Raw genomic sequence first — 23408 nt, forward strand, 5'->3', positions numbered from 1 at the left:
CGTAGACGGCATCTGCACTTTCCTTACTTCCTGGACTGAGGTCGCTTGCGATGATGCACGTTGTGCAATGGATCTTGGCTAATTCTGGTAGGAAACAGTCTCTCGATGTGCTTCGCCTCCTCACGAACCTCAAAAGTTCCAGATCAATCCATGAAAGAAGCACACCGATCGTGTTTTTCTGAACCTTGGTTTGTCCATGGCCCATGGCTGCCGAGACAATAGGGCGCCGACGCCGGCTTGGAACATATCAAGGCTTCTGTTTTCTCGTGGCCGGGACATTGATCGAATAAGTCGCACGCGCTCGTGTATATGTAGGCCTGACGATCCCGGTCGCGAGCGGAGCCCAGCTGCCGATGAAACAATGCGCGTAGGCTGGGCGATCTGAGTCTGGAGCGGAGCCCAGGAGCTGACGAAAGAAAACCCTTGAACAAATAAAACCGGATCGATCAGGAACTGGAAGCATAACTTCGTTCGATGGCAGAACTTGGAGGCGACATAAGAAATCTATGGACTTGTGGTGATCGGATACAAAATCATTTGTTTGGGAGAGGCACTGAGATGCTTCTCCGGGAGTCGACGCTCCAGCAATCGGCCATGGCAGCAGTGCCCCACGATTCTAGCGCCTCCTTGATTTCCCGATCCGCCTTCATCATGCGAGTCGCGCCTTCGTACTTTATTATTAGGTATAGATATAGTTTACATTATGTTGGTTACTTGCTCCATATACAAGTAGGTTACATGTACATGTTGTATGGTGTAGAGCAAGTATATAGCTTATCGTGACGTCTCTCAGGCCGAATGAACCATGCAGGCCATGGACCCAAGTTTTCTGTTCTCAGGAACAACAAAAACATCAACTGATCTTCATGGCGTCCATGATCTTTTTGCCGTCAAGCTCGCTGGAGACGACGAGCTTATAAAACTCCTCGTCGCTGATGCTCCTGTACCGCGCCTCCTGGTCTGCGACGATGTCCTCCAGCGGCCCGTACATGGTGCCGTTCTCGCTGCTATGGAACGCCGCGATGGACATCCGTTGCTCGCGCGCGTTGACTACCGCTCTGTGCTCGACGCTCTTGTACTTCCCGTTGGTGAACACCTCGATGACGTCGCCGACGTTGGCGAGGAGGGCTCCGGGGAGCGGCATGACGGGGAGCCAGCCGCCGTTCCTCCTGATCTGCAGCCCGGGAACAGAGCTGACCTGCAGCAGCAGCGTCAGCCCGGTGGCGTCCGAGTGCGGTGACAGGCCCAGCACTCTGTCCACGTGCGCCTCCGGGCACGGCGGGTAGTAGTTCATCCTCGTGGACTGCGTCGCGGCGAGCCTTGTCATGTCCGAGTGGTCTCGCACGCCCAGGTTCTCCGCCATGACCCGGAGCAGCTCGCCGGCCACCTTCTGCACCTCCGCAGAGTAGCTCTCCAAGCAATTCCTGTAGCAACAACATACAAATTGACGGCAGCTTTCACAGCTGTGGCATGGAATGCAACGTTAGCTGGACGAAAACATGGTGTATATTTAATTACTTGAATTTGGAGGGCTGGGACGGCCAAAGGTGGAGGTCGCGGTAGCTGGGCGGCTGGGTGAGAAGGTAGAACATGTCGGCCCAGTCCAGCTTCTGCTCCTCAGAGACGACGAACGCCTGCCCGTACCCCTCGATCCCTCCAGGCTTCTGCGCCAGAGATGCCTTCTCCGCCAGCGGAAGCGCGAAGAATCCCATAACGTTCCTCTTCATCTCCTCCATGGTCTCCTCAGGAATCCCGTGGTTCACGACCTGGAAGAAGCCCCAGTTCTCGCATGCAAAGCGCAGCCTGGCGGCTTCCTCGGCCCCGTGTTCCTGACCCAAGAGCCGGCCGAGGTCGACGACGGGAACATGCTCCTGTTCGTCAGCAGGGGCGTCGGGGAGCAGGTCCACCGTCCTGGGATGAGGCCGCAGGTAACGGTCGAGGAGGGTGGGCGGGAGATCTTCAGGCCGGGCGGCGAGGTCCTGCACGTTGGGAACGGGCAGCGAGCCGCCCAGGTTCCGAGGCTTGGTGTCTTCCATCAGAACTTATCGATCGATCGAATGTTGTGTTTGCTCTTGCTCGCAGCTCACCCCGTGTGATTTATGTTGAAGGTGAAAGGATGAAAGCCGGCCTACGTGGCTACGCGTTGTCCGCACTCCGCACGCTGGTGATCGAGATGGACTTGGGAAAGATGAGTGAGATCCAGACGCAAGAGAGGGATTGGTTCTTTCAAAGGTTGTTAGATGTCAGATGTGCACTCTTGTCGATCAAGTCTGTAACACACCGTATATCAATATCTATGCTGTACTATAAGGTACGGTGGTTAATTGTTAGACAGACTAGCGTGTGCGTTGTAATGTGATCAGTCATCAGATCGATGTAAGATCAAATCCACTCTTGCTTCAGAGCTAACTTACCCTTTAACTTTGGTGGTGAGCAGGGACACCGGAACAAACCTCAGATCAATCATATAGGACGCATCTAGGCAGCAATCGGAGGCTGATTAGTCCTAACCAACCATCGCTCCTAATATGGAAAGTACTCACACCCACCGATCTGAAAAAGGAACCCACGGCGATGGAGCACTCGGTTAATGTCAAGCAATTTTTTTAAAAAAAGTCATAACTTTCAAACCATTTGTCGAAATTGCGATCCGTTTTCGCCGTTGGGCCTCTCGCGATGAGATCTCAAAACTAGATCCCAATTGTATATATTTTGACAAACTTTTTTTCCGAAAACCAATTCAGTTGTTCCGGAAAAGCAACTCTAGTATTATGGCGAAGCAATTTCCTACAAAAAGTGGGTTACACTATTTTTTATATTTTGTATCAACTTAATTTTTAAGATACTCAGTTAGCAACAACCGTCATCAACACTTGTATTGAGATATCAACTTTGCTCTACTAGCCGCTAGTCATACTGCGGCATATTCTAAGAGATGCAACTTATTGTATAAGATCGGATCAGCTTGACAACATTACTGAAGTGGGATAATGACAAAACGGCTTATTTAAGAAAGATAATGGCTAACTCAAGGCATGGTTCATGGTATGTATAAATCAAAAAGCAACTTAAATAAGAACCACCAGCCAAACTTAATTACTTCTAGTGGACAACTTAATCATAATAACAGAACAACTTGTTTAAGACAAATAATGGGCAACTCAAGGCATGGTTCATGGCATGGAAAAATCAGAAATCAACTTAAGTAAGAACCACCAGCCAACTTAGGGCGTGTTCGGGAACCGCCCGGCTTCCCCAAATCCGTTGATTCTGCTCCTCGACCGCTGGCGTCCAGAATTTTGGAGAAGATGGAAGCTGGGCTGTTGCCGAACACGCCCTTAATTACTTCTAGTGGAGAACTTAATCATAATGAAAGAACAACTTATTTAAAATATAGATAATGGAAACTCGTGGTATCGTTCATGGCATGGAAAAATCAGAAAGCAACTTAAGTAACAACCACGAGCCAACTTAATTACTCCTAGTTGACAACTTAATTATGATGACATAATAACTTATTTAAAACATGAATAATCGCCAACTCGTGGCATCTCATGGCATGGCAAAATCATAAAGCAACTTCAATAAGAATCACCAGCCAACTTAATTACTTCTAGTAGACAACTTAATCATAATGAGATAGCAAATTATTTAAAAAGATGAATAATGGCCAACTCATGGCATGATTCATGGGATGGAAAAATCAAAAAGAAACTTAAATAAGAAACACCAGTCAACTTATTTACTCTCAGTAGTCAACATAATCATATTGATAAAACAACTATTTTAAAAGTTGAATAATGGACAAGTTATGCATAATTCATGGCATGGAAAATCAAAAGGCAACTTAAACAAAACCACCAGCCAACTTAACTACTCCTAGTAATTAACTTAATCATAATGATAAAACAACTTAGTTGGAACATGAATAATATGCAACTTATGCATAATTCATGGACAAAGCAACTTAGTTAAATTCAGTAGCCAACTTAACCATGTTGACAAAGCAACTTAATTAAATCAGTAAGCAACTTAAGTATGTTGCTCAAAAAGCTATTGCAATTCTGAGTTTACATCCATCTAGTTTACATCATATTGACCACGTATATAAACGCATCATGTATGAATAGTACAAGTACGCAATGCCAGTCTAGATCTTAATAGCAAATGACCAATGTTATTGAGATATAAAGTGGTTTTACACCCCAGCTGGCTGGAAAATGAGAATAAAATGACTACCTTGTCTATCTTGAGACCACACCTATGGGCTCATGTGTGTCGCCTAAACACGGTCGAGCTACACTTGTTGATCGAGCTACATCCTTAGGTGCGAGAACAACGGCATCCTCGGAAATCTGCGAGATAGGAGGAGAACAAACAGGAATGAAAATCTACCCGGCACATCCAGCAGCAAATATCTATCACTAGAGCACAACATGCACAATCGAAGCTACCTACTTCAACGTTTACCACGCTATCCCACTCATGCACGCGCCCACAAAAGCGAAATGATTACACACGAAGTTAACTTCAGCGTTGCTTCGGAGAAATGCAGAAACAGACCGATTTTCACATCTGAACAATCCCACTAATGAAAATTCGCACTAATTACAAGAAACTGCCTTTTGGCTTTAGCAAACCACAACAACCTAAACCATATTCCCTTTGACGTACATACAAAGGCCACTACTATTGCTTCATTCGATTATCGTGGTACTAGTGATTAAGCAAGGGACATAATGTGATACAATCTTAACAAAAGAACTATGATACCTCACTAGATCAGCAACTTAACAATCTTCAGCGGACAACATAGCAACAACCTATACACAAATTTACATTAAATTTCAGGTATTTTCACGACACACCCTGCACCAACTCAATGATACGGGACATGTTAAAACCAACTTAATTCATTTCGCTAGCTAGCTTAGGAATGTCAAAATAAAACACGTTGGTGGAACCAAACTTAATTCATTTAAGTACACCATATTGACAATACAACTTAATTAACCCAAATTAGCCAACTTATGCATGTTGCTAAAAAAAAAATCCAACTAAACTATAAAAAACAACTTAAGCATGTTGGTGGAGCCAACTTAATTCATTCCGGTAGCCAACTTAGGCATGTCCAATCACCGCTCGAAGAAAATTTCGTCTGATGGTGGATGAACAAAGGACGTACAGAGCTACCGAGAACCTTTTTCATCCAGGATACAGCTTCGCCACTGGATACAAGATCTCTATTCCCACAAAGGTATAACTACCAAACCTAGTCCAAGATACTGAAGCTGCATCGTCCATGACAATCATTTTTCCTACACTAATCCTATGTCACCACGGTAGCGAATCCTAAAATTTGAAGATTCAGCCAGAGGAAAGTGTAACTGTAGTTACCAGAGCAGGACGATGGGCGCACCGCGCTGCTGGCCCGCGGCAAGGGCCCAGTCCAGTTGGTCGTTGCTGTCGATCGGCTCCAGCTCCAACCACGTCAGACCCTCCTCCTTCTCCTCACTCCCGACCCCCATCCCCGTCCTCCCCTCAGCGGCCGCCGCCGCCCGGTGAAGCCCCGTTGGCAGCGAGATCGAGGCTCCCCGAGCGGGCGTTCTGGAGAGGAAGGCGAGGCGAGGTGGCGGAGGCCGTGGCCTGAGAAGGGTGCCACGGCACGGCCACACCGCTGCTTCCCCGCCAGCCGCCGCTACGTAGGCGGAGGTGGTGGCCATCGAGACACGTTGGGTCTGACTCGGCGCGTCGTGGGAGCAGCGCCGACAGCCAAGCCGCACGGCTATAGGGTTTGCCGCGGGGACGAGCGTTGGGGGCGTGATGGCTTGGCGGCGGTGGGGAGCTGGCAGAGATGACCACGACCGAGATTTTTCGGCAGGTGGTGGCATCGGCGATGGCCAGCAACAGTTGGACCTGTGGGTGGCTGCAGCGGTGCATCATGGGCGTGCGTGTGCGCTGAGGGAAGGATGAGATGTGCTGGGGGTTCGTAGGAGGATGCGACGACAGAGTGGCACCAGCACATGGCGGCGGCCGGGAGCAGCGGGCGGCGCGGCGAGCAACGGCGGCGGCGGTATGATGTGAACGAGGGGAGGTCGCGTGTGTGCGATGAATGGGGAACGAAATGGGGAGAGAGAGTGGGGAGCAGTCGGCCACGTGGGTGTGCGGTAAAAACGACTCAATCTGATTCTGCGGATCCGACGAACGAGAGAGGGCTCGATGGAGCAAACCAGCCACCGTGCACCTTTTAGCAATTGGGATCATATAAACCCCTTCAGGAGTTTTTCCTATTAACCAAGACAAGTGTGTTTCGCCATCGCACAGCCTGGAATGCGGCGCTTGCAGACGGTCATAATTTTGGACAGCCATGTCTACGCATTTACAGTTTTACACCAACATCACTCTCTTTTTATGATCGAATAAGGCACACGCCGTATTTTAATACGTCTAACTTTCACTAATAGGGAAAGGGCCATCCGTGACGCACCTATATGCACATTCTGTGGTGCACGGCGGTGCGCCACAGAATTCTCGTCATAAAAATTAGATTTCTGTGGCGCACTAGCTCATGCGCTACAAAATATTGACTTTCTGTGGTGTACTGATGCGGCGGTGCGCCACATAACTAGTGTTAGGTGCGCCACAGAATTGGTTCATATTAATATATTATACACGATTTTGTACTGCCTGCTATACACATACAGGTTATATACAACAATAAACATATATTATACAAATTATATACATAAGTATGCAGATATATTATAAATAGCATGTATATTGCACAGATATAATATAAACATCATCATCACATTACTTAGAGCCCGATCGAGATACACATATAGTGTCAAGTGTCAATTTTTTTACATACAACTCTTAATTCATACAAAGATCATCATCTCGAGATACAAAGTGGTCTTCATCCGGTTCCTCCTCTTCTCCCTCCTCTCTCCCGCCAGGCTCGCTTGCATCGGGGTCTTCATCCGGTTCCTCCTCTGCTCCCTCCCTCTCCCGCCAGGCTCGTTTGCACCGCCCCCGAGTGTGTAGTGACTAAAAAGGAAGAAAGACCAAAATGAACGAAGAAGGCCAACACAAATGAGAGTCAACTAGGATATAATAAATAAATGCCTCATACAGTGTTGGTCAAAACAAATATTAACATTTAGGGATGGCGTAAGTGGGGCCAAGTCCAATGGACAAGAGATTGATATTTGTGTCATCTTAGCAGGCTCACTTACGCCACCCTAGAGTGTACGGTGACCAAACATTCTAATCATCGGCCCTGTCTCGAAGAAAGACCAAAATAAACAAATAAGTCCAACTCAAATACGAGCCAAGTAGTATCAACTAAATAGCAAGCCTCATACTTTGTTGGTCAAAACAAATATTAATATTCAAGGACGGTGTCAGTGATGCCAGGTAGGATACACAAGCGATTGATATTTGTGCCATCGCACCAGGCTCACTGGCATCGCCCCTGAGTGTGGTGACCCAAAAATTTAATCATCAGCACTAAAATGGAAGAAAGACCAAAATAAACGAATAAGTCCAACTCAAATACGAGCCAAGTGGTATAAACTAAATAGCATGCCTCATACTTTGTTGGTCGAAACAAATATTAACATTCAGCGATGGAGTCAGTGAGGCCATGTAGGATGCACAAGAGATTGATATTTGTGTCATCACACCAGGCTCGCTGGCTCCACCCCAGAGTGTACGCGTGACCTAACATTTTAATCATCGGCACTAGAATGGAAGAAAGACCAAAGTTAATGAAGAATGCCAACTCAACTACGAGCGAAGTAGTATCACCTAGATAGCATATGCCTCATACTTTGTTGGTTGAAACAAATATTAACATTCAGAGATGGAGTCAGCGAGGCCAGGTAGGATGCACAACATATTGATATTTGTGCCATGACACCAGGCTCGCTGGCTCCACCCCGGAGTGTACGAGTGACAAAACATTCTAATCATCGGCACTAAAATGGAAGAAAGACCAAAGTTAATCAAGAATGCCAACTCAAATACAAGCCAAGTAGTATCAACTAGATAGCATATGCCTCATACTTTGTTGGTCGAAACAAATATTAACATTCAGGGATAGTGTAAGCGAGTCCAGGTAGGATGCACAAGAGATTGATATTTGTGCCATCACATCAGGCTCGCTTGCACCACCCCCGAGTGTACAGGTGACCAAACATTCTAATCATCGGCACTAAAATAGAAGAAATACCAAAGTAAATGAAGAATGTCAACTCAAATACGAGCCAAGTGGTATCAACTAGATATCATATGCTTCATACTTTGTTGGTCGAAACAAATATTAACATTAAGGGATGGGGTAAGCGAAGCCAAGTAGGATGCACAACTGATGCGCGTGGTTGACGTGTTGTCTTTCCGTTCGACACGCGTCCGTTGGGAACCCCAAGAGGAAGGTGTGATGCGCACATCGGCAAGTTTCCCTCAGTAAGAAACCAAGGTTTATCGAACCAGTAGGAGTCAAGAAGCACGTGAAGGTTGATGGCGGCGAGATGTAGTGCGGCGCAACACCAGGGATTCCGGCGCCAACGTGGAACCTTCACAACACAAACCAAGTACTTTGCCCCAACGAAACAACGAGGTTGTCAATCTCACCGGCTTGCTGTAACAAGGGATTAGATGTATAGTGTGGATGATGATTGTTTGCAGAAAACAGTAGAACGAGTATTGCACTAGATTGTATTTCAGTATAGAGAATTGGACCGGGGTCCACAGTTCACTAGAGGTGTCTCTCCCATAAGATAAACAGCATGTTGGGTGAACAAATTACAGTTGGGCAATTGACAAATAAAGAGGGCATGACCATGCACATACATATTATGATGAGTATAGTGAGATTTAATTGGGCATTACGACAAAGTACATAGACCGCTATCCAGCATGCATCTATACCTAAAAAGTCCACCTTCAGGTTATCATCCGAACCCCTTCCAGTATTAAGTTGCTAACAACAGACAATTGCATTAAGTATTGCGCGTAATGTAATCAATAACTACATCCTCGGACATAGCATCAATGTTTTATCCCTAGTGGCAACAGCACATCCATAATATTAGAGATTTCTGTCACTTCCCCAGATTCACGGAGACATGAACCCACTATCGAGCATAAATACCCCCTCTTGGAGTTAAGAGTAAAAACTTGGCCAGAGCCTCTACTAATAACGGAGAGCATGCAAGATCATAAACAACACATAGATATAAATTGATAATCAACATAACATGGTATTCTCTATTCATCGGATCCCAACAAACACAACATATAGAATTACAGATAGATGATCTTGATCATGTTCGGCGGCTCACAAGACCCGACAATTAAGCACAATGAGGAGAAGACAACCATCTAGCTACTGCTATGGACCCATAGTCCAGGGGTAGACTACTCACACATCACTCCGGAGGCGACCATGGCGGCGTAGAGTCCTCCGGGAGATGAATCCCCTCTCCGGCAGGGTGCCGGAGGCGATCTCCTGAATCCCCCGAGATGGGATTGGCGGCGGCGGCGTCTCTGGAAGGTTTTCCGTATCGTGGCTCTCGGTACTGGGGGTTTCGCGACGAAGGCTATTTGTAGGCGGAAGGGTAGGTCAGGGGGCGTCGCGAGGGGCCCAGGAGACAGGCTGGCGCGGCCAGGGCTTGGGCCGCGCCGCCTGCCCTCCTGGCCACCTCGTGGCCCCACTTCGTTGACTCTTCGGTCTTCTGGAAGCTTCGTGGCAAAATAGGACCCTGGGCGTTGATTTCGTCCAATTCCGAGAATATTTCCTTACTAGGATTTCTGAAACCAAAAATAGCAGAAAACAGCAACTGGCACTTCGGCATCTTGTTAATAGGTTAGTTCCAGAAAATGCACGAATATGACATAAAGTGTGCATAAAACATGTAGATATCATCAATAATGTGGCATGTAACATAAGAAATTATCGATACGTCGGAGACGTATCAGCATCCCCAAGCTTAGTTTCTGCTCGTCCCGAGCAGGTAAACGATAAACAAAGATAATTTCTGGAGTGACATGCCATCATAACCTTGATCATACTATTGTAAAGCATATGAGCTGAGATCAAATCATTCAAAGCAAGTGTCTATATTGGTATAAGAGATGATAATGCAAGAGTTAGACAAGCTAGAAGTTTTCATGAACTATTGCTTCAAAGACATGCAACCGTACAAAGTTCATTAAAGATGTATTAAGCATTCAGCATAGAAGTTCTATCCTTCATTCCAAGCATCAAGTAAATTTTCACAACATAAGAAGGATTCAGTCAAGTAAACATAAACATGAACGTCATGAATCAACTGTTTCGAAGTCTACTCAACCGGTGAGCGCAAGCATTTGGTATTAGCACCAGGATGTTACGGCATAAAGAACGTTAATGGGGGTTTGGAAGGCCAAATGGAAGAAATGCTTGCAAAGCTGTAAATGACCATTAGACATGAGGAAGCCTTATGATCGAAGCTATGCAAGGAGTAGTGATTGCCATGCAACGGATGCACATAGAGCTATATGTGTATGAAAGCTCTCCAATGGAACTAGTGGGGGTGCATCCAACTTGGTTGCTCACGAAGACCTAGAGCACTTTTGAGGAGGCTCATCATTGGAATATACAACCCAAGTTCTATAGTGTAAATTCCCCACATAGTTATACTAGTAAAACATGAAAACTCTCTCATATGAATGTAGGTGCTAAACATGAGCACAAATGGTGACTATGAATAATGCGGGTGCTAAAACATGAGCACAAGTGTGGATAAAAGATAGTAATGCTGCCCCCTTTTTCTTTATTCTCTTTTTTTCCTTTTTTTTCTTTCTTTTCATTTTTTTTCTCTCTCTTTTTTTCCTTTTTGATGGCCTCCACGGCTCTTTTCATTTTTAGGGGCAACATCCTAATATGACAACACACTTTTTGGTATAAATAACTCATAATGAATGAAACATGATGTATAAAACTGTATGCCTCTGCCAGTGTAGCAGGATGTGCAATGATCTAGCGTAACATGGGTAAACCACACATCAGCTGTATATGATCACGCAAAGCAATATATAAATAATAAAGGACAACATGGCATGTAATGTAAAAATGGATGTTGCATGGCAATATATCTTGGAACAGCTATGGAAATGCTGTGGTAGGTAGGTATGGTGGCTGTTTTGAGGAGATGTATGGGCTTATGTGTAGGAGAACAAGAGAAAGTTCTCCCACGGGTTTGGATGTACCGGCGAAGTATGCACAATTCTCAATGTGAGCAAAAGGCAATGCACAGTACCGAAGAGGCTAGCAAATTTAGATGGTGGAAGTGCCAAAAACCGTAGCTTAACATTAGTCAAAAAGAACTCACAAGCTTATTGCAAACAACTAGCAGGTTCATCATTAAGAGCATGATTAAAATTTACTCCAAGGAGGGCCGTTCACGGTGGCACAAGTACCCCGCTAGCTCCCTCGACCTTCAGCACAACTTAGTTATTACGATGAACTCTCAGACATGGAAAGCTATCAAGTCCAACTACGCCTTCAACTATTTAATAGAGTTTGTAGTACGTCACAAGCTTAAAGACAACAATCCACTACTAATTTTAACTTATTTATCCAGCAAGCCTTACCATCTAAATACCTCAAAACATTTGCAAATAATCAAGTTATCAAAGCTCAATGTTCTACAAGTATTTTATTATACACTACCACATGCAACATTTCCCGTTTCCAACCATACAACAATTTAACGAAGAAGAAACTTCGCCATGAATACTATGAGTAGAGCCTAAGGACATACTTATCCATATGCAACAGCGGAGCATGTCTCTCTCCCACACAAAGAATGCTAGGATCCATTTTATTCAAACAAAACAAAAACAAAAACAAACCGACGCTCCAAGCAAAGCACATAAAATGTGATGGAATAAAAATATAGTTTCAGGGGAGGAATCTGATAATGTTGTCGATGAAGAAGGGGATGCCTTGGGCATCCCCAAGCTTAGACGCTTGAGTCTTCTTGATATATGCAGGGGTGAACCACCGGGGCATCCCCAAGCTTAGAGCTTTCACTCTCCTTGATCATGTTGTATCATCTCCCTCTCTTGATCCTTGAAAACTTCCTCCACACCAAACTCAAAACAACTCATTAGAGAGTTAGTGCAAAATCAAAATATACATGTTCAGAGGTGACATAATTATTCTTAACACTTCTGGACATTGCACAAAGCTACTGAAAGTCAATGGAATCGAAATATCCATCGAACATAACAAAACAGGCAATGCGAAATAAAATTAAGGCAGAATCTATCAAAATAGAACAGTTCGTATTGACAAATTTTATTGAGGCACCAGACTTGCTCAAATGAAAATGCTCAAACTGAATGAAAGTTGCGTACATATCTGAGGATCACTCACGTAAATTGGCATAATTTTCTGAGTTACCTACAGAGAATTTTGCCCAGATTCGTGACAGCAAAGAAATCTATTTCTGCGCAGTAATCCAAATCTAGTATGAACCTTACTATCGACTTCAGTTGGCACAACAAAACACTAAACTAAGATAAGGAGAGGTTGCTACAGTAGTAAACAACTTCCAAGACTCAAATATGGAACAAAATACTGTAGTAAAAACATGGGTTGTCTCCCATAAGCGCTTTTCTTTAACGCCTTTCAGCTAGGCGCAGAAAGTGTGTATCAAGTGTTATCAAGAGACGAAGTGTCAACATCATAATTTGTTCTAATAATAGAATCAAAAGGTAACTTCATTCTCTTTCTAGGGAAGTGTTCCATACCTTTCTTGATAGGAAATTGATATTTAATATTACCTTCCTTCATATCAATGATAGCACCAACGGTTCGAAGAAAATGTCTTCCCAATATAATGGGACAAGATGCATTGCATTCAATATCCAAGACAACAAAATCAACGGGGACAAGGTTATTGTTAACGGTAATGCGAACATTATCAACTTTCCCCAAAGGTTTCTTTGTAGAATGATTAGCAAGATTAACATCCAAATAACAATTTTTCAGCGGTGGCAAGTCAAGCATATTATAAAATTTCTTAGGCATAACAGAAATACTTGCACCAAGATCACATAAAGCATTACAATCAAAATCATTGACCTTCATCTTAATGATGGGCTCCCAACCATCCTCTAGCTTCCTAGGAATAGAAGCTTCGCGTTCTAATTTCTCTTCTCTAGCTTTTATGAGAGCATTTGTAATATGTTTCGTGAAAGCCAAATTTATAGCACTAGCATTAGGACTCTTAGCAAGTTTTTGTAAGAACTTTATAACTTCAGAGATGTGGCAATTATCAAAATTCAAACCATTATAATCTAAAGCAATGGGATCATCATCCCCAATGTTGGAAAAAATTTCAGCAGTTTTATCACAGGCAGTTTCAGCAGTTTTAGCAGTTTCAGGCAGTTTTTCGCGCTTTGCATTTGAAGTGGAAACATTTCCAACACCAATTATTTTACCATTAATAGTAGGAGGTGCAGCAACATGTGGAGCATTAGCATTGCTAGTGGTGGTAATAGTCCAAACTTTAGCTATATTGTCTCCTTTTTTATTTTTTTCTCTTTCCCACCTAGCACGCAATTCGGCCATCAATCTTATATTCTCATTAATTCTAACTTGGATGGCATTTGCTGTAGTAACAATTTTATTATGATGATTTTCATTAGGCATAACTTTCGATTTCAAAAGATCAACATCAGCAGCAAGACTATCGACTTTAGAAGCAAGTATATCAATTTTCCCAAGCTTTTCTTCAACAGATTTGTTAAAAGCAGTTTGTGTACTAATAAATTCTTTAAGCATGGCTTCAAGTCCAGGGGGTGAATTCCTATTATTGTTGTAAGAATTCCCATAAGAATTACCATAGCCGTTGCCATTATTATAAGGATATGGCCTATAGTTGTTACTAGAATTGTTCCGGTAAGCATTGTTGTTGAAATTACTATTTTTAATGAAGTTTACATCAACATGTTCTTCTTGAGCAACTAATGAAGCTAACGGAACATTATTAGGATCAACATTAGTCCTATCATTCACAAGCATAGACATAATAGCATCAATCTTATCACTCAAGGAATAGGTTTCTTCGACAGAATTTACCTTCTTACCTTGTGGAGCTCTTTCCGTGTGCCATTCAGAGTAGTTGATCATCATATTATCAAGAAGCTTTGTTGCTTCACCAAGAGTGATGGACATAAAGGTACCTCCAGCAGCTGAATCCAATAGGTTCCGCGAAGAAAAATTCAGTCCTACATAAAAGGTTTGGATGATCATCCAAGTAGTCAGTCCATGGGTTGGGCAATTTTTAACCAAAGATTTCATTCTTTCCCATGCTTGTGCAACATGCTCAGTATCCAATTGTTTAAAATTCATTATGCTACTCCTCAAAGATATAATTTTAGCAGGGGGATAATATCTACCAATAAAAGCATCCTTGCATTTAGTCCATGAATCAATACTATTCTTAGGCAGAGATAGCAACCAATCTTTAGCTCTTCCTCTTAATGAGAAAGGGAACAATTTTAATTTTATAATGTCACCATCTACATCTTTATATTTTTGCATTTCACATAGTTCAACAAAATTATTAAGATGGGCAGCAGCATCATCAGAACTAACACCAGAAAATTGCTCTCGCATAACAAGATTCAGTAAAGCAGGTTTAATTTCAAAGAATTCTGCTGTAGTAGCAGGTGGAGCAATAGGTGTGCATAAGAAATCATTATTATTTGTGGTTGTGAAGTCACACAACTTAGTATTTTCAGGAGTATCCATTTTAGTAACAGTAAATAAAGCAAACTAGATAAAGTAAATGCAAGTAACTAATTTTTTTGTGTTTTTGATATAGCAAACAAGATAGCAAATAAAGTAAAACTAGCAACTAATTTTTTTGTATTTTGATTTAGTGCAGCAAACAAAGTAGTAAATAAAACTAAGCAAGACAAAAACAAAGTAAAGAGATTGGGATGTGGAGACTCCCCTTGCAGCGTGTCTTGATCTCCCCGGCAACGGCGCCAGAAATTTGCTTGATGCGCGTGGTTGACGTGTTGTCTTTCCGTTCGACATGCGTCCGTTGGGAACCCCAAGAGCAATGTGTGATGCGCACAGCGGCAAGTTTCCCTCAGTAAGAAACCAAGGTTTATCGAACCAGTAGGAGTCAAGAAGCACGTGAAGGTTGATGGCGACGAGATGTAGTGCGGCGCAACACCAGGGATTCCGGCGCCAACGTGGAACCTGCACAACACAAACCAAGTACTTTGCCCCAACGAAACAGCGAGGTTGTCAATCTCACCGGCTTGCTGTAACAAAGGATTAGATGTATAGTGTGGATGATGATTGTTTGCAGAAAACAGTAGAACGAGTATTGCAGTAGATTGTATTTCAGTATAGAGAATTGGACCGGGGTCCACAGTTCACTAGAGGTGTCTCTCCCATAAGATAAACAGCATGTTGGGTGAACAAATTACAGTTGGGCAATTGACAAATAAAGAGGGCATGACCATGCACATACATATTATGATGAGTATAGTGAGATTTAATTGGGCATTACGACAAAGTACATAGACCGCTATCCAGCATGCATCTATGCCTAAAAAGTCCACCTTCAGGTTATCATCCGAACCCCTTCCAGTATTAAGTTGCTAACAACAGACAATTGCATTAAGTATTGCGCGTAATGTAATCAATAACTACATCCTCGGACATAGCATCAATGTTTTATCCCTAGTGGCAACAGCACATCCATAATCTTAGAGATTTCTGTCACTTCCCCAGATTCACGGAGACATGAACCCACTATCGAGCATAAATACCCCCTCTTGGAGTTAAGAGTAAAAACTTGGCCAGAGCCTCTACTAATAACGGAGAGCATGCAAGATCATAAACAACACATAGATATAAATTGATAATCAACATAACATGGTATTCTCTATTCATCGGATCCCAACAAACACAACATATAGAATTACAGATAGATGATCTTGATCATGTTCGGCAGCCCACAAGACCCGACAATTAAGCACAATGAGGAGAAGACAACCATCTAGCTACTGCTATGGACCCATAGTCCAGGGGTAGACTACTCACACATCACTCCGGAGGCGACCATGGCGGCGTAGAGTCCTCCGGGAGATGAATCCCCTCTCCGGCAGGGTGCCGGAGGCGATCTCCTGAATCCCCCGAGATGGGATTGGCGGCGGCGGCGTCTCTGGAAGGTTTTCCGTATCGTGGCTCTCGGTACTGGGGGTTTCGCGAGGGGGCGTCGCGAGGGGCCCAGGAGACAGGCTGGCGCGGCCAGGGCTTGGGCCGCGCCGCCTGCCCTCCTGGCCACCTCGTGGCCCCACTTCGTTGACTCTTCGGTCTTCTGGAAGCTTCGTGGCAAAATAGGACCCTGGGCGTTGATTTCGTCCAATTCCGAGAATATTTCCTTACTAGGATTTCTGAAACCAAAAACAGCAGAAAACAGCAACTGGCACTTCGGCATCTTGTTAATAGGTTAGTTCCAGAAAATGCACGAATATGACATAAAGTGTGCATAAAACATGTAGATATCATCAATAATGTGGCATGGAACATAAGAAATTATTGATACGTCGGAGACGTATCAACAACATATTGATATTTGTGCCATCACACCAGGTTCACTCACCCCACCCCAAAGTGTAGTGACCAAACATTCTAATCATTGGCAAGTGCAAATAAAATTAAAGACCAAATCCTTATGAATTTGCATCCAATTCATTTTAATTCAGTGGCAGTAATATACCATCATATGAACTTGCACCCATTTCCTTATAAACTTGCACCCAATTCCTTATGAACTCCTAAGTTGAGCACCAATGGATTTACAAATAATATTGGAAAGCTATAGTAAAAAACAGCTACTTTAGTAGCAAAATCACTGAAACATTTAGTGCAAAAATTAAGGAATCCACCCTACTTTAGTAGCACAATTTTGTTATTTAGAATCCAACACTTTCTTTTATTGGAATACATATAAGAGCAACCACTGGTTATAATTTCTTCATGCTTAAAACATAATAAGGTATGTATTAAACTACTTCAAATTTTCTCCACCATGATTCCAAAGACTTCTGTGCAAAGGCAGGGGTGGAGCTAGACTAATTCATGGGTATGCAATGAATACCCAATATTATTTTGGCAAAGAAATCAGTATATGAGCTCATATACACATGTATCTATGTATTGGTAATTTTTTTACATGTAGAACATAGAAAGAATCGCAACGACACAGACCTCACGATCCCTCCCACCTCACGTGCTTTGTAATTGGGCCTAACACTAACTTGGGATGGTCTCCTAGATGCACACCGCACATTTTTATTTGCAAAAAGGGCTAGCCCATGTGCCTAGAGCAGCCTCTGCATATTTCTCATTTCCTTCTCATTTCCTTCCTAATCACATGAGCTGCCAACATGAGGAAATAGGAATGACACATCATTTCAGCATCAAACAATATATATAGTTTATTTTAGGTGTAATAAATGGAAAATGAATTCTAATTTGCATACCCATACACAAAACTATTGAGCTAAGTCAGCTATAAGCAACTGGAACGATCAGTATAACGATCTAGGTCATGTAGCTGCGGTATAAACAACAACCTCTGCTATCTGTTCAGTTACTGATCCTACTGATTATCCCATTTTGAAAACTAAATAAATTGAGATGACGAGTTGGACACTATTACAACACGGTACGAAACAACGATGATTGACCATCACAATACCAGAGGTTCTTCTTCCATCACTCCAGCAATTTTGTAACAACTTATCAATCTTAAATCATCGAGGTTAGGTTACACTCGGGACGATTTCATCTCATACTATGCATTATAGAATCTTTGCCAGTTCTTTAAACATTGTCCTTACCAGACGATGATGGTATTTCAGAATTTGGAGTTATCGCGTATCGAAGCTTTTGCCTGCATAATCTTGCAGTCAAGAAAGGCAAGTTCATTGCTTGCTCATGTCATTTGATTATTTTTATCAAACTATATGCAAAGTACTAAACTTATCACTCTTGCATTGAAAAGCAAAGTATTATATTATAATTATGAATATGACTCTGTGGTGGGCAATGGAACCATGGTATGTGTTGATATGGTGGAATTGTATGGGTACTACTCATCTGGGACTAAGTACCAATGTCGTCCAGTGATTCTAGCGCCCTACATATCGCGTTGACCATAAGATCTATAATGGCTCTGGGGAAGTCAGCTGTATCTTTTCCCTCTTGCATATCAACGGACTTGATGGAACCTGGCTGGGTGTTGGGGATAACACTGCAGTAGGTTGGGAAATCCTTTAAAATCCCCTTCCGTGTGGCACTACAAGAAAAGTTCTGATAGACAACGTCTCAAAATCGTCCGCTAAGGGATATTTTTCGTCGCCTATGGGCCTAACCCGACGATATGGGTTCTGTTGTGGAAACTGCGTCAGGCAAAGTCCTACGATGATTTTTTCGGTCCGTCGCGCTTGGGCGCCCTTCCGCCACGGAAAATCGGACCGTTGCCCAAGTGTTTCCGGGAGCCCGTTGATCGGCGACGTCATGCAAACTGACACGTGGCAGACGCCGTTAACTGGCAGTTAACGGCGTTAACCGGCTGAAACCCCGTGGTAGATGGTAGGCCCACACGAGGCCTGCCACGTCTTAAGCGGGCCGGCCCATTAAGTTTGCGGGCCGGGCCAGCTGACTTAGTTTGACCGGTCAACTATATAGCTGGGCTGGTCCATTAGTTACGTGGGCCGGGCCTAACCTCTAAAGTTGACTAGTCAAAACTTTAATGGGCCGGCCCACTAAGCATGTGGGCCGGGCCGAATGCACTCGTTTGACCGGTCAACAGGCAAAAGGGCCGGCCCACAAGACATGTGGGACCCACTTTCCTGGTATCGGGCCGGCCCATTTACAAAGTGGGGTCCATATTAAAGCAAGTGGGCTGGCCCAAAAAATTATTGGGCCGGCCCAATTAGCATGTGGGTCCCACTTTCTCGCTATCTGCCGCCCATTTAGTACGTGGGGTCCACATTAGATCAACTGGGCTGGCCCAACAAGCCAGTGGGCCGGACCAAAAGCACAAGTGGGTCCCACTTTCCTATTAAAGGGCCAGCCCATTTAGTATGTGGGGTCCACCATATAGCAAGTGGGCCGGCCCAACAAGATAGTGGGCCGGGCCAAAAACACAGGTGGGTCCCACTTTCCAGTTAAAGGGCTGGCCCATTTAGTATGTGGGGTCCACCATATAGCAAGTGGGCCGGCCCAACAAGATAGTGGGCCGGGCTAAAAACACAGGTGGGTCCCACTTTCCGGCTTAAAGGGTCGCCCATTTAGTATGTGGGGTCCACCATATAGCAAGTGGGCCGCCCAACAAGATAGTGGGCCGGCCAAAAACACAGTGGGTCCCACTTTCCGTTAAAGGGCCGGCCCATTTAGTATGTGGGGTCCACCATATAGTAAGTGGGCCGGCCCATCACGCTAGTGGGCCGGGCCTAAACACAGTGGGTCCCACTTTCCTCTTAAAAGGCCGGCCCGTTTAGTATGTGGGGTCCACCATATAGCAAGTGGGCCGCCCAACAAGAGAGTGGGCCGGGCCAAAACCCCGGTGGGTCCCACTTTGGTCTTAAAGGGCCTACCATTTAGTATGTGGGGTCCACCACAAAGCAATTGGGCTGGCCCCACTAGTTAGGGGGGGGGCCCAGTTGTGGGTGGGGTCCACCTTAAAGCAAGTGGGCCAGCCCACTTAGAGTGTGGGGTCCACAAGAATCAAGTGGGCTGGCCCAATAAGTAAGTGGGCCACCCGTTTAGTTGCTTGTTTATATGCCGGCGTAATAGGCGCTTTAGGATTTTGCGAGCGGCACATATGTGATTTCGCTTAATTGGGCCGTTTAAGGGATGAGAATTCGTGATTTAGATCGAGAATATTTACGCAGCATTGATTTCGTCGGATAGCCTCACTTACCACAAGCACCAAAGAAAAATGCGCGAAAGAACTATAAAAACTAACTAAATATTACATCACCGCAAGGCTTTGAAAAAATATTACGTAACCCAGAGAAATTGAATGGTAATTAAACCTATAATACAATGAAGCGATCCAAGAATCTTTTAAGTTGTCCATGCAAAGCACCTATATCTGAAACAAAGACATTACAAGTTAAGACAAAGAACAATGGAAACGCAAAGACAACTGCAATATTGTTTGCCAAAGAATTTGGAACTCATCATTTCGTCGTTATAACAAGATCATTGTAATGCGCACAATAAGCAAACAAAGAGTGCATGCCGCATACCAACAGCCAATATAACAGAGCATGTTAGAATGAAACAAATAGACTTACTACTGTCGAGTCCCATGCAAACCAACATGTTCAGGGAGTACAAAATTGGCATGAACAACATAGTAGCAAAGCTATAAATTTTGTAACAACGATCGAGCAAGATGAAGTTATGATGGCTACATCTACAGAGCAGTGGAATGTAAACCAAAAATAGAAGTTACGATGGCAAAAGCTAAAGAGGAGGGAATGTGAACCAACATGTGCCAAGTGCAATTACTTCATTTTGGCCGTGAACTAAATAATACTCCTGAACTTATAGTGAAGGGGATGCAAATCAAGATGTTTTGGGATATAAACTTGTAATGAGCAACACATAGAGGATAGTTAATGCTGGAGCTTAGGATGGACCAGATACATGAATATATTGGGATCACCAGAACTTGTATAAGAGGGAATGCAAACCAATATGTTCAGCTTTCCATATGTGAGCGTCATGCCAAGTCAGAGAAACAAGTCAATAATGCAGCTTTTGAAGAACAAGATGGCACGCAAAATTATTATCTAGTAGTATGACAAGTTTATTTGTACTACAAAGCTAGATAGCGATGATAGCATGCCAAACTAAGTCCTTACTTTGTTAGCTTACAATGAACTAGATACAAAACAATGGCATCACCTGTAGTACAGGAAATGCAAGCCAACATGTTCATGGAGTAAAAAATTGGCACAAACAACATAGTAGCAGGCCATAATTTTTGTAACAACGACTGAGTAAGATAAAGTTATGATGGCTAGATCTACAGAGCAGGGAATGTAAACCAAATATAGAAGTTACGATGCCAAAAGCTATAGAGCAGGGAATGCGAACCAACATGTGCAATTACTTAAAATTGGCCGTGAACTAAATAATAGCAGGATGTTACTATAATACCTATAATTTTTGTAACAACGACTGAGCAAGATAGAAGTTATGATGGCTACATCTACAGAGCAGGGAATGCAAACCAAAATGTTCAATCGCTTAAAGTTAGCAATGAAGTAGAAAATAGCAACGTGTTACGGTCATAGCTAGGAATGAACTAAAAGAGCTTCAGCACAAACAAGCATCCGAACCGTAACATGGCGCTAAAACACGGGACTTACATTAGGAGAAGCACTCTGTGGGAGTCACAGCAGATCTTCCTGGGGTTGATAGATCCGGTGATGAAGTACGCTACATGTGCTACTTGGGGTTGGAGAGACGGCCATTACACTTCATGATTACTCATCTCATCTGCAAAAACGTAACGGCACGTCGTTAGCACAAACAGGTTCCCCCAAGATTAAACAAGAACTTGCAGGCAAGCAATAGAAAAGCGACAGTAGAAGAGTTTAGATCATGCACGGCGCGGGTGAAGCAGATCCGGTTCATGCACAGCGGTGTCGGTGAGCAAGATCCGATGCGGTGGACGACGGATCCGGCGAAGCGGCTCTGGTGGGGTGGACGATACCGCAGCTGAAGTGACTGCGGTAGACTGCTGGATGAGCATATGGTTTCAAGGTTCGGCGGGGATGATCTGGTCCGGTTGATGACGGCGTCGATGAAGCGGCTCCGGCAGGCAGCCGGATGACGAGGATCGCGAGGGATCGGGTAGGCCAGGGAAGTCCAGCGGGGATGTTCCGGTGCGGTGGTCGTGGAGGTGGTAGAGAGAGGGACTTGAGAAGTTCCGGTGGGTGGTCTCAGATGAGAGACTGAGGGAAATGAATTTTTTTGGGAGGGTATCCGGGGCTAGGGAGGTGGTGATCCAAAAAATGACGGCCAGACCCCCCACCAACCGACTTTGCTGTCATCTCCACAGGGGTAGAATCGGAATTTGGAAGCGTGTGAAATTTTTGTATTTTGTGGGCGGGAAGTTTTGCCGCTATGAGATTTTGAATTTCGCTAAGGTCCAAGTATAATGATAAAAAATTGTGAGACAGTAGTAGTACTTCTGTTCAAGGTCGAGTGCAACATCAAATCATCATCACGTTTAAAATTTGTTACCATGATCATGATCTACCTCTGAAAATGGGCGCATCCGCTAAAACTTGCAAAGTATAATGATAAAAAAATTGTGAGACCGTACTAGGACTTATGTTCAAGGTCGAGTGCAACATCAAATCATCATTACATTGAAAAGTGTGTTACCATGATCATGATCTATCTCTGAATTTGGCGCATCCGCTAAATCTCGCAAAGTATAATGATAAAAAAATTGTGAGAATGTACTAGTACTTATGTTCAAGGCCAAGTGCAGGATCAAATCATCATCACGTTGAAATTCGTTACAACGATCATGACATATCTCTAAAATTGGCGCATCCGCTAAATCTCGCAAAGTATAATGATAAAAAAAATTGTGAGACTGTACTAGTACTTGTGTTCAAGGCCGAGTGCAGGATCAAATCATCATCACGGTGAAATTTGTTACAATGATCATGACATATCTCTGAAATTGGCGCATCCGCTAAATCTTGCATGTGGCGCATCTCAGTGCGGAACAACAGGCCGGTGCTATCAAGGTTGAGGCGTCAGTAGCGTCATCGGGCTCTCCTCTTTTGATAGATCTTCTACATGGCGCGGCGCACCGCCCGTCGAGAAGCAGTCACATGTGATACCGAGGTGGAGACGTCGCCGGCATCCTCGAGGCGCGGCCGCCCTTCTACGAGCCAGCGTCGACTCAAGGTATGAATCCATGCGTTGTCGCGCCCCTTCTTCCGATGAAGTGGGGTGCCTTAGATTTATTGTTCTTCTCTTACGATTATTTCGAGCCGATCATGTGTGCTCTTTCTCTGAATATATTGCTTGAAAAGCTAACCAAGTTAATTAAATTCACTTTGTTCTTAATCTTGCGTGCTAATTTTGTTATTTTTGCTGACAGTGGTGCGCGCAAGGAGATTTATTTGTGGGTGTGCTGAGCTGTTAGGCCTAAGTCGAAATCCTCAGCTAAATGAGGCCTCAGCTTAACACATAAAAAAGGTGTTCAATCTCGCCCACAATGTCCTTTTCTTTCCTCTTCCTTTATTGGAACTTGTTTTGCAGACAAGGAAAGTGG

At 43.9% G+C, this 23408-nt stretch overlaps 1 protein-coding gene across 1 annotated transcript; it reads right to left on the bottom strand.

Annotated features, from left to right (window-relative positions):
- Positions 1-631: 631 nt before the first annotated feature.
- Positions 632-2089, bottom strand: LOC127314897 (S-norcoclaurine synthase 1). Its single transcript, XM_051345432.2, has 2 exons — positions 1519-2089; positions 632-1424 (listed from the first exon to the last, which is right to left on the bottom strand). Exons 1-2 carry the CDS (start codon positions 2034-2036, stop codon positions 854-856), a joined length of 1089 nt encoding a protein of 362 aa, XP_051201392.1. The 5' UTR covers positions 2037-2089; the 3' UTR covers positions 632-853.
- Positions 2090-23408: the final 21319 nt, after the last annotated feature.

The sequence above is a fragment of the Lolium perenne genome, chromosome 7 (assembly GCF_019359855.2).
Source record: "Lolium perenne isolate Kyuss_39 chromosome 7, Kyuss_2.0, whole genome shotgun sequence".
NCBI lineage: Eukaryota > Viridiplantae > Streptophyta > Magnoliopsida > Poales > Poaceae > Lolium > Lolium perenne.